This window comes from Polyodon spathula, chromosome 3 (genome assembly GCF_017654505.1).
Source record: "Polyodon spathula isolate WHYD16114869_AA chromosome 3, ASM1765450v1, whole genome shotgun sequence".
Classification (NCBI taxonomy): domain Eukaryota; kingdom Metazoa; phylum Chordata; class Actinopteri; order Acipenseriformes; family Polyodontidae; genus Polyodon; species Polyodon spathula.
Window position 1 is genome coordinate 82,999,950 of NC_054536.1, and position 12,584 is coordinate 83,012,533.

General features: G+C 37.4%; 1 protein-coding gene across 1 annotated transcript; it reads right to left on the reverse strand.

The window, feature by feature from the left end:
- Positions 1–321: 321 nt before the first annotated feature.
- On the reverse strand, positions 322–12,180 carry LOC121313509 (DNA endonuclease RBBP8-like). The gene is made up of 11 exons (XM_041246148.1): positions 12,089–12,180; positions 11,588–11,712; positions 10,308–11,025; positions 9,570–9,690; positions 8,828–8,922; positions 8,356–8,470; positions 7,716–7,868; positions 7,185–7,248; positions 5,346–5,442; positions 1,776–1,917; positions 322–1,511 (listed from the first exon to the last, which is right to left on the reverse strand). Exons 3-11 carry the CDS (start codon positions 10,860–10,862, stop codon positions 1,414–1,416), a joined length of 1,440 nt encoding a protein of 479 aa, XP_041102082.1. The 5' UTR covers positions 10,863–11,025; positions 11,588–11,712; positions 12,089–12,180; the 3' UTR covers positions 322–1,413.
- Positions 12,181–12,584: the final 404 nt, after the last annotated feature.

Consider the following 12,584-nt stretch of genomic DNA (forward strand, 5'->3'; position numbering starts at 1 on the left):
ATAACAAGCATTTCTTTAACGGTAACTGTTTTTTTTTTTTTTTTTTTTTACAGAATTTGAAAAGGATTGCTCAATATATATGAAATCCACCAGGTAAGCCTGAAGTGTTTTTTAGTTATCTTTAAGAAAACACAATTAGAACATAAGAAACAACAGTGAATATAAATATTTACTGATTTTAAACAATTTTCTTTTGCACCATTAGAATACAAACAAAAGTAGACAAAATAAATCTTTATAAAATAGATACCACTCTGTTAACAGCAGTATCTCTAACAATTACATGTAAAAAAAAAAAAAAAAAAAAAAAAAAAAAAAAAAAAGATTACAGGATCTTAATATCTGAACATTTGTAAAGAGTCAAATTACATTTTACTTATCGGTTTGTCATGTTTGCAAATAGTGTTTGAATAACAATAATACTAACACTAATAACAATTGAAAAACACCATTCACTCTAATCCTGAATTCTTCACAATTCCTTCATTTACGAGGGAATCAAAGTTGTGGATTTCTTTGGAAGGTGTTTTCATTGTCTTGTTTGGAAAACAAGTACCAGTATTTGTGATAATGTGTAATGATATAGTTTGTGTAGCCACTGAAGATAATATTTTGCTGAAATGTTAATGCCAAAAAATATTTTCTTTTTGTATTACAGAAGATTTTACTGTTGAGTTCAAGCTTTATATCTGAAAAAATTAGATATCTGTAAACTGTAAAACACAAATAGGAAATACAGTTTTAAAGCCCTCCAAACCCATTTAAGATGCTACAATATATCACATTGGTTTTGCAGACTAACCATTAAATTAAAAACAACAACAACAAAAACTTTCATAACTTTTTTTTGGGGGGTTTTCATTTAAAATCTTAGCGTTACTGAGTCCCTTTTTTGGCAGTCAGGATGGGATTAAAAGCCTGAACACGTGCTTCTCCAAACCAGAACTAAACTACTAGATTAACCTTAGAAGGAAGGAGCAAAACTGTAAAATTCAAGTGGCCCCTTTTGCATAAAGACAAGTCGGGAGTTTGTTTTGGTTTCACTGTAACATTTGTATGTTCTCCAAACAGTTATCACTGGAGGCAGGAGAATAGTTCTTGATGATCAGATCACCTTTTGATTAGTTTGCTCTTTCATACTCAGCATATTTACTGTTCTAGGAACAAGGAACCAATGCAAAACATGCTGTCATAGTCAGCCTTTTTTGTTATTGGATAAGGCAAAAGCTCCAGGACATGTGCCTAAGCATTAGTTGTATCTTCGTTTCTGCATTTTCTATTAATACATTGGGATGCCCCATGACTTCTTTATAAAGGTGTCTTACTTTGACAAAGTTTTATTATCTTAATCTGACAGAAATCAATGAATATTTTTAAGTGCAAGTTCCCTTGTTCAATCATTCAAGCAAGCTCTTAAGTTTTCTGCTCTTTGCCTTTTGGAGAAAATATTGCATTATATGGTCGCCGTCGTCTTGTACGCTGGGCTGGTGTCATCTCTTCTTTTATATATCCTGAAAAAGAAAATAAGTTCAGTGTCATAAGTACATTTAAGTACATCAGTTACATGCTTATTTATCACTGCCCTACCTAGTAGAGTGGGTCAAGCAATATTTAATTATTTGCATGACATTTGGATTTTAGTGAGCAAGACTGAACAGTAATACAGACAATTTTGGCTTTTTCTGAATTACATGTTTATCCTTGGTCCCATCTAATTAGTTAAAACTTCTGGCACTGGCAGAAGAATGGGACTATGAAAAAATAAAATCCCCCACCTCTGTCCGCACATGTCTGTGTGGAAGGAAATCCAACTTCCCAGAAGTTTTCAGGCGTGCTGGGGGGAATGTATCTGAATCTGTGCCTTGAGCAGACAGAGAGTTCCTTCTGTCGCTGTTCTGCAGGGAGATCTGCATAATACTAACAATAGGGTGTTAGAAATCGTATTGCTATAGGCAAAGCTATACCCAGATGGGACGCTTTATTTTTTTATGGTTATTAAGCGCAGGGCATTATTTCCTCTCACAGTTATATATTAAATAATAACAACAGTAAAACAAAAAACATAGTAAAACAAAATTAATGTATATTTTGCAATCCTGAGTTTTACTGAAATGTTATGGTTTTATATTCAAAAAGGGCCCTGCTTTCTACATCAGGTGCCATAACTGCTTTTGCTGCAACAAATTACCTTATTCCTTTGAATTTAAGACAGAGCCCAAATTTCAAATAAATATGCATTTACAAAGATACAACCTCAGTTACACATATGGAGGCAGTTTGCGGTCATCTACTGTCACACAGAGCACTACAGTTATGTGCTGCTTCTGTTTTTCTCCCAGTTTGTGAACTGTTGTACTGCTTGGCATGTCTATAAATATGGGGGTCTGATCAGCATTTCCGAACTGTCCAAGCTGGTACTGTTAGAAACATTGAAATTGTAAAAACTTCTCTTATGGTTGCCTGTATGTCATGGAAGCTTCGAGATTGGGCAGTAACGTTTTGGTTCATCTTTTCCCGGTAGTAAGTCACGTTGCTGCTTGCGTATTCAGGCAGTGATGTCTGTGTTCGTTTTTTCTTGGCAATCGTCGCGTTGCTGTTTTTTGTTGGCGATTTTACATGCATCACTATTCTGTACTTTAATTTACAGTTTTTCCCAATTGTTTACACACTAAAATTGGAACTTGAAACGCAATCACCGAAACCTGAAACTCATGTACCAAATCCCTAAACCAAATCTGCAAAATTGCAAGCACAATTCCTGCTTTACACTCAGTTTCCAATTCTATATCACAATTTTTCCAAAACACTACACACAGTTCTCTACATTAGGCACAACATTCAAAATTAAAGTCTCTATAGTCCCTTTGGAAAGCAATGCCAATCACAATGCCAAGCTCTATACACCAATTGGCAACACCCACTCCTCACAGGTGTAAACACTAGTTGCTGAATTGTTCACTTAGAAATCAGAGCTTTAGCACTAGAAAAGGCCACAGATGAGCTCTCCTGTTTTGGAGGAAAATGGAAGTCAATGGTGAAGCAAGAGCTAGAGGTCAAGGAGTGAGAGTAAGAGGAGGAAGAGGAGGACGAGGACGAGGAAGGAGAGTTGTCTCAGATGAGATCAGGGCCACATTGGTTGACCATGTGCTCAACCATGGATTGAGTATGAGGGAGGCTGGGCAGAGAGTTCAGCCCAACCTGAGCCGCTACACGGTTGCATCTATCATCCGTACATTCAGAAATGAGAACCGGTAAGTTACCTACCATCTACATTATGCAGTCCGACATATCAGTAGGCCTATGTTACTCAGTGATTGTTGGTCAATGTTACAGTAATGTCATTTCATATTGAAAGACAATAGATTATTTTAGCTTACTGTAACCAATCATATCATATTTGTGGATCTTCTGCAGAACTGAGAGATGGCCAGGCCATGGTGGAAGACACCAGCTGTTCACACCAGAACAGGAGACCGCTATTGTGAACATGGTGGTGGCAAACAATACCATTAGACTACGAGAAATCCAGAACCACATAATTGCAGACAACACAATATTCAATAACATTCACCAGGTGGTCTTGTCTACATTGGACCATGTATTACAGCGCAACCGAATCCAGATGAAACAGGTCTACAGGGTGCCATTTGAGTGAAACTCAGAGAGGGTTAAAGAACAGCGCTATGCATATGTGCAAGTAAGTACTATACTGTGAATTTACTATCATATCAGCACTGTATAGACACATTACAGTACTGTAATCCAGTGTATTGTGCCTCACCATATTGACTGCTCTAGGTCTATTTCACATATTGTCTTGTTGTCTGTTTCAGAGAGTCTTGGAGATGGATGCCGCTGCAATTCAGCACGTTTATATTTACATTGACGAGGCTGGCTTCAACCTAGCCAAAAGAAGGGGACAGGGACGGAACATTATTGGCCACCGTGCCATTGTGAATGTCCCTGGACAGCGTGGAGGGAATATCACCATGTGCGCAGCCGTTAGCCAGCAAGGCGTCCTCCATCACCATGCCAACCTTGGTCCCTACAACACCGCCCTTCTCATCACATTCCTGGACACACTACATGGCATCCTCATTCCAGCCGAGCAGAGGGGTGGACCAGAACAGCCCAGGTATGTAGTCATCTGGGACAACGTCAGTTTCCACCGGGCTGCTCTGGTCCGCAACTGGTTCATCAACCACCCACAATTTATTGTTCTATACCTCCCACCATATTCCCTATTCCTAAACCCAACTGAAGAGTTTTTTTCGGCATGGCGATGGAAGGTGTATGACCGCCATCCCCTCCCATGCATGCCTCTTCTCCAGGCAATGGAGGATGCATGTGGTGAAGTTGATGTGGGGGCTTTCGGCGGCTGGATCTGTCACTCCAGAAGATTCTTTCCCCGCTGTTTAGCCAGGGACAACATCACTTGTGATGTAGATGAGGTGCTGTGGCCAGACCAAAATAGGAGGTGGGATGCAGCCTAATTTCTTTTGTCTTACATTCTGCATGTGTTTTTGTCTTTTTGTGTTTAGAGTTCTGAAAGAATGAGCCACTTTCATTTTTTATTTTTGTACAGAAAACCCTTTATCTTACTGAATATTTTTCATGGTTTTCTCCTGTTGGGTATGGAAAGTGTTACATACAAAACACAAGTGTTCAAAAATACTGCATTTTGGAAATAAATGACAATGTTTTTGTTACTGTATTGCATTTGTGTGTGTTTATTTATATATATTTGAGTAGGTATACATTACTGTGACAATTTTTTACAACCGGCTACAGTGTAACACTGAAAATGCAAAAGGCATAAACCTACTGATGGGATATTCATAGTAGTGTTTTGTGTTGAGCACAACAGTGTGTTATTGGTTGGTAGACAGATCTATTCATATGACGTGTGTGTGTGTCATTTTGATGCAAAAAAACATTTTGGAAAGAGATAAAACAGTTTTGAATGCAGTGTTTGCTTTTGCTAGAGATTTGTAGAGTTTTGCATTTTGTGTTTGTGGTTTTGTTTTTTGTGTTTAGAGTTTTGGGAAAATGAGCCAAAGATTCAGCAAACGTGTAAACAATTGGAAAAAACTGTAAGATGCAGGCTATTTTTGAGAAGAAAAACATGGTCTAAAAAGTGATTCTTAAATTCGAAGGAATATGATACATGCAGGTTTTTACATCGCTCCACACACAAGAACCTTCCCAACAATGCCTCCTGGTGTCCACATAAAAAAAACATCACAATTGCATAGTCTGAATAGCTAACCTTTTACCATGGCAGCTGGTTTTACTAATTAGTGTATGCATGCAGACAGACATTTGATTTTATTTTTTTTACTTACAATTTCACACTCCTTACATGTGTGCCCATGCATTTTCCTTCTCTCTTCTTTGTTACGCACCACTTTTATGTGTGGAAAGTTTAAGGCGGTGTTCTTTCTAAACAAACAGAAAACAGACCTAATGAATGTGTGCTGTGCATCTGAGAGATACTGTGTGTAGGAAGTTTTAAGATAAAACACTGAGGCCCAGATTTATAAAAGGAATGCGCAAATTTTACGACCGTAAAACAGATGCTGAGGGTTCTGAATTCTTGGATGGGATTTATAAAACACACGCAATGGCATAAACACGCAATTAATCTGTGATTTGCGGGGGCAATGTCTCTACGTGTTTTAGCCCTTGATGCATATGTAATTCTGGGGCATTTCTGAACAAAACCGCTAAAATTGGGAGGGGATTTTGCAAATGAGGTCTATTAAATATTCTGTCTAATTTATTAAAGCTGCCAGTAATTGCAGGCCTCGATTTGCGTGATTATTTTAAGAACTCTGAAAAGCAGGTGTGAATTTGTCAAAGTCAGACAGTAGGCTATATAAAAGGCAATGTGGGAGACTTGTCTCCTTCTTGCTGCAGACACCATTTTCAAGAACAAAGAAACATTTAACAACATTTTGCAAAGACATCATTTTTGAACTCCTGATCAAGTCTGTTTGTAAATTACGGTTTATAATACCAGTACCGTATTGTTTTGCAAACTCCAATTTTCAATACATGTTTCATAGCTTACATGACAAAACAGAAAGTATGCAAATAGAGACTATAGAATCCACGTAAAAAAGGTTATTTGAAGCACCTAAAAAGGTCTCCCCACAGTGGCAAAGCAAGGTTCTAATGAGAGCCTTTACTTCTTAGAGTGTAGGTATTATTAAAAGAACATGGAGGAGATTAAGAAAAGATGAAACGATATTCCGAGGCACACGAAAGAAAAAGACTCATATACAACGAGAGCTCATCCTCCACCATTATTTTAGTAATGCCTACAGAATGTATTTTTTGTAAGGTGGCATTCTGGTATTTAACAATACTGGTTCAGGCAGTATTGCTAAATTTGAGTTGGAAAGAAAACAGTAAGTAAATAAAACTTACTGTTTCTGAAGTTTGAAAAGTCTATATGCCTGGAATTATTCTATACGAAATAAGAAGTTGAACTAATATGCGAAGCACAGTAACTGGATGATGCGTCGTAATGTATAAGCAACCTGCTACAAACTCTGAACTGGTATGTTTGTTTATTAAGAAGCCACTGCACATTCTATACTTTATTAATTTGTCCTGGTGATGTATTTCGAGCTTGTAACACATCTTCATGTGTTACAAGTACCTCTTGTACCAAAATCTCCAATTCCATATTGTTAAATTTCAGTTTTTGCTTCTGAGCAACCTCATCACCATAGCTAGTACCAGGCCGGTGTCTTTGTGTGCTATTTATTTTCTTTTGGAATGTGTAGCCTACACACGCCGGGTTGACCCAAAACCGCTATTTATTGTGAGAGGTGTGTAATTCTCACACTGCTAATTGCGGTGAGGGGTATTTAATTTGGTTGATTACGGAATCTCCTGCTTTACAAAATTAGTCTTATAAATAGGTCGTTATTTTGACGATGTGTGCGGCCGTACTGAACACGGACATTACATGACTTTTTGCGGTCAGTTTTTCCCCTTTGTAAATTTGGGCCTGAATGCTAAAGCACTGCATACAAAGAAAGAGTTCCATACTTGATCTGCTCAAAAAAGATTATTGGCATTTATTTTAAATGACATTGATACTGATGAGTTCCTTGGAGAAATTTGCTGGCAAGTTATGAAAAGATATTTCTCAAAGACATTAGCTTTTTTACCTTTCATCTTTTTTTAAATACGGTTCCACAAAACGTTTTGTTTCATCTGTTTTTTCTTCATACCCTGTTCAGAAAAATAATAGGAATGACTTCTCTTGTGCAATTTTAGGGCAAAATGGCAATTCTGTACAGATGTAATGTAAAGTCATCTTAGCAATGTGCATGTTTATATGTAAAATAAGGATAATACTGCAGCTGTATAATAATCTTTATTTTTTATATAGCGCTTTTCTTAGTGGACCACCATCACAAAGTGCTTTAGAAGACACAAGACTAGGGTGTGTGAACTCTGCATCAGCTGCAGAGTCACTTACAACAACATCTCACCCGAAGGACGGAGAACAAGGAGGTAAGTGACTTGCTGAAGGTCACACAGTGAGTGAGCCGGGATTTGAACCGGGGACCTCCTGATTACAAGCCCATTTCTTTAAGCACCAGATTACACAGCCTCCTACTGTATTCCTGTGTGCCAGAAATCTGCTGAAAGTTACATGATCTTACCGTAAAAAGAAAGTATTCTAAAGTGCTTACTATTCATAGATCCGTCTGCCTCTGTTTCTTCATCTAAAGAGCAAGCCTCCTGATCAGACTGTTCGCTGCCATCTCGTGGACAGGACTCATATTCTCTACAGGCTGTTCGGTCAAAGATTTCCACTAAGCTGTCGTTTGCTTTCTGCCCTACCTCTGTGTAAAGTAAAAGCCAATTAAGAATTGTTTTTTCAATACTGCGACAAGCTGTGTGCAGTATGAAGGGTTTCACACAAGCAATATTTTTAACAGTAACCATCAGTAACACTGAGAGTACTTTTTCGTTGGCCAGGTCCACTTGAATTCTGAGCAGTTCATTTTGAAAAAAAAAAAAAAAAAAAAAAAACACTTTGCCTAAGCAATAAAATCTTCAAGGAATACTTGTGGTACACATTACCCATAGCCATAAACAATACAATTAGGGATGATGGAAAAATAAAAACAGATTATATAGTTTTAACATGCACTAGACCCCAGAGATGGAACGAAGACTTCTATTGCATAGCAGTTTCATGCATTCCAATATTCTATAAGTTTTTCCCTTTAAAAAAAAATTGCCTCAGTGCCTTTGCACTTGCTCGTAAAAATAAAGTTATTTGAACTGTTTATTTTCAGAATATTTTTGTTTAGTTTGATGTTTTACCAATAATTATGTTTTCTTCCTTTTGTTGTTTCCTTCCTTTTAACAGCATGCTGTTGCTCACAAATGTGCAGTCCATGTCTATAGTTTCTCCATCAGGCTTTGAGGGTGTCCCACTCTGCAGACAGCAGAGAGTAAACTGGTTTCCACCTTGAGTCTCACAATGTACACCTTTAGGTTATTTACATGTTCATGCAGAAGAGTATAGTAGAAGAAAATGTGAATGCTGCTGTAGCAATGCTAATTTTGTTATACTGTGTTACAGTACAGTCCAGAAACTGATGATTTTGTTTACTCCATGTTTATTGTGAATTTGGCTCTAATTGCATACCTACATCGTTCATATAAAAACATAAATGATTATAATAATTAGCAAACCTCTTCAATGTGTGAGAACCAACAGGAGCGGGAGTTTGAGGAAAGCTACAGACATGTAGGAAAACACTACAGTAAATATAATAAAGTCTGCAAATACCTTCAGATCGATTACAGCAACATCCATTTGATATTGGGAAAGATCTGCCCCTGGATCCAGGCTCCATGTCATATCATTTGTGCTGGAATTTGTACCTTTTAAAAAGGAAAGGAATAGTGAATAAGCATCCTAATAAAGACTTTGCTGTAAGAATCTTTTTTGACAGTTTGAGGTTTAAACCATTCTTTGGTCGTTGCTTCGGACCACACTGAATGCACATAGACTAATTTTGTTCTAGACCAGGGCTTCCCAACCCTGGTCCTGGGGACCCCAAGTATCTTCTGGTTTTCATTCCAGCTGAGCTTAATTAGACCTTTTTACTTGTTTTCAGCTCTTAAACACTTGCAGATTCCAAGTTAGCTGTAACATTTTATAAGTAACTTAAACTCTGCAACTTTTTAAAGAGCCAAGATCAATTAAAAAGGTCTAATTAAGCAAATTATTAGTTCAATTAAGGGTATAGTTAAGTAATCGAGAGCCCAGTTGGAATGAAAACCAGAAGACACATGAGGTCCAGGTTTGGGAAGCCCTGTTCTAGACCCTTCGTGAATTTAACTCTTTACAGTCCGCCCAATGTTAAGGGACCTCCTGGTTACAAGCCCGTTTCTTTAACCACTGGACCACACTGCCTCCTATGACGTGTACTTGTAACCTTTGTAATTAGTTATAGCCACAAATCTAACAACGGTAAAAAAACAGGCAAATAATGGAATGACAGATGTGTGGGTTTTGTTTCTCATACCATCTTCTTTCGGTGAGGGACTCCTCTTTGCAAGAACACAAAGGTTAGGCTGAAGCACAGAAGTAGGTTCAGAGGTCGATGCTCTGCTCTTCTTTCTGATTGGCTCCTGGACGCCTGGTGTCTGACAGCATTAAAATAAATATTAATATTTATTACACAAGTTTACCATTGGTAGTTACATATTTTGGTAAGTTATTTTTTTGTTTGTTTTATTTTCTCTTTACCGTTTTAACGTGTTGTCGATAACAGGACAGGACATCTGAGATAAATGTCACCTCCACCCTTCCTCCTGTCTTGGCAACAATTCCCTATACTCACTTTGCCAAGGGAACGCTACAGTGCAGCTCACAGCCCAAAGCCCGAGGGCAGAAACAAGTCCTTGTATATCATTTCAATGTGTTCTCCTGGGGGGTTAGCTGGTGTACTGATCCCACTTACTGGATTCAAATCTGTCATAAGTGGTGAGTTTGGTGTTCTCAGTGGACAACAAACACAAAATCTGGTTCCTTCTGAAAGCATTCAATGCTCGTCAAGGTTAGTTCTAAACAAGCTTTCAACGTACCTGTTTAATGTTAGTCTCTTAGTACAATTACAAACATTTCCTACCATCTTAATGTACCCTCTTTAGTTAACTACTGGGTCAGAGCTCTGGAAATATTGAAACAAGACACCCTGCTAAAACCGGGACACTAACCATAAATGAAGGGTTAATTGTTACAGTAAAGAAATTAAACTTACCCCAATATTGCCAATGAGCTGCCCCATATCCTCTTTGCTCTTAGGAGGGGTTGCCGGTACTTGGAAACTAGGCAGATCAGCATTTTTCTTTAAGTTCCCATCTTGCAAAGGCGGAGTGGAGGCCTTTCCTGATGCTTTTAGCATGTCTAACAGTGTGGACTGCTTTAAACTATCTTTAACAGCTCCCTTTCCTTCTCTCCTCTCCTGTGAACGACCGGCGACTAGTCTGTCTGACAAGTCCAGTGGCTTATCTGATGGATTACCTTCCTTATTAAGCAAAAGTTTGGCGTTTCTATGAGAGGCACGGTCTGCTTCACTTTTCTTCCTTTCCCCCCAGCAGTTCCCAGTTTGCTTTGAAGATAGACACCCCTCACTGCTCTCTACAAGCTCATGAGCTGGGTTTGATACTGTTTCTTTGATGTTAACAAAGTGACTAAGTTCGTTTCTGTTCTTTCTTGGTTTTTCTTCATTAAGTGTAGACTGGTTATTGGCTACTCCAGTTTTACAGGAAGAAATGTGAGCAATGTCCTCAGTCTGGAACCTGATCTGACTCATGATGGGAGCGATTTGCAGATGCCCAAATACAGAAGGGGATCTGTTTTCATCCAAATTGGCTGGACTTCTAAAAGCACTGACAGGGCCTCCAAACACCGGAGAGGTTCTTTGTTGTGATAGCCAGTGTCTATTTTGTGTGATGTTTGGAGATCCACATGTAAATCTGAAATGCAATAAAGAAATGCATTTGAATAATATACTGACATGAACATTTAACTTGAAAAAAGAAAAAAACAGGTAAGCATTTAAGAAACGCCCAATTAATTGACAGCACTTACAGCAGCTACAGACAAGGTACATTTATCAGCTGGTATTGCATGATATGGAGAGTACTCATGCGATTACGAACTGGAAATAGTTCATAAAGTTAGACATGAATGAATGTGCTTCTGATGGCAGGAACAATGCTTGAGCCCTTAATTAGCAATATATTCAACTATGCCAGATATGTGATTGAATGTCAGTAAAGTATTTTTTCCATTCTTTTTTTCACACACAGCATTTAAAAAAGGCACCTTCTCCAAATGCCTGACAAAAAGTCCAGAATCTACAAAGCATGGTAATGAAGATACCCTACTATCCTCTAGAGGTGGGTTCTGGGAAATGACAATATAGGAGCAGCCTATATTGACAATGTAGGAGCAGCTGTCAAGCTTGCATCTTAAATAAGTTCTAACTGAACACAAAATAAAAATGGGAAAATAAATAAAAATGTTTTGTCATACCCAGAATCTTTTTGCTTGAGCTGCACTGATTCAGTAGCTTGATGTCTTCTGGAGTCACCATCTTGCTTATCATGAGATACCTGTGCTGCATCTTTGACAAAGTGGTTTAGAACACTCTGGGACTCCTTGAATAAAATATAACATTAATACTTTTTTGTCTATAATCGGTCACCAATGAGTAGTAAATATTTACATTTGTATATTGTAGCTTTGTGTAAGGGGTTGCGGGTTGATGGGGTTTTCATATAAAAAGCAATTCAACAGCAGGCATTTGCATTGTATCTGGCTAGTTTACAGCTACCTAATTAAACTGGTGAGAGGGTCTTACAAACCAGACAAAATAGTAAATTAAACTGTAGTACATGTTGTTTAATCAAATCATTCATGTTCCATGTATGTGATCATCCCATTATATCAGTTCAGAAGCAGTAATGAGGCAACTAAACATAGTTAAAAATAACAAAATCCTTTGAAGGTTACAGGAAAATATAGGGCACTTACATTGTCCTCGAGAATGCCAAGTCCTAAAGTTTCAGCAACAACAGTGGCTAAATTCAAGCCAGGCTTTTCAGCAGAAAAACATCCACTTCCAAGATTTTCTTAAAAGGCAAAAACAATACATTTTTAACTTTCAATATCGAGTTCTACTGTGAAGATATGCTGGCAAATGTAGAAAGATAAACATAATCTAAAAATAAATCTTACAGTAAATGCATTCTCTATTTTAATAACATTATTTGCATATATTTCAAGTTTTTAAAAAACATATTTAATGTATATATATATATATATGTATTATCATATATATATATATATATATATATATATATATATATATATATATATATATATACTGTATATCAATATATTATAAATGAATTTTAAAATTTACTTAAATTTTACATATTAAATTTGTTAGGTATGAACGTAAACCTCTATTAAGATCCAGTGATGCAAAAGACCGTGGTCCTATAGGAAGGGTAAAGGTTCGACCTAA

What these genes read in the sequence shown, in the direction of transcription:
- LOC121313509 (XM_041246148.1), bottom strand. Translation starts at nt 10,862, where the DNA reads ATGAGTCAGATCAGGTTCCAGACTGAGGACATTGCTCACATTTCTTCC. An exon ending in GGCAGACGGATCTATGAATA is followed by an intron (nt 7,249 to 7,715) that starts GTAAGCACTTTA and finishes TTTTCTGAACAG; the next exon opens with GGTATGAAGAAAAAACAGAT. An exon ending in CATGTAAGGAGTGTGAAATT is followed by an intron (nt 1,918 to 5,345) that starts GTAAGTAAAAAA and finishes CCCTATTGTTAG; the next exon opens with TATTATGCAGATCTCCCTGC.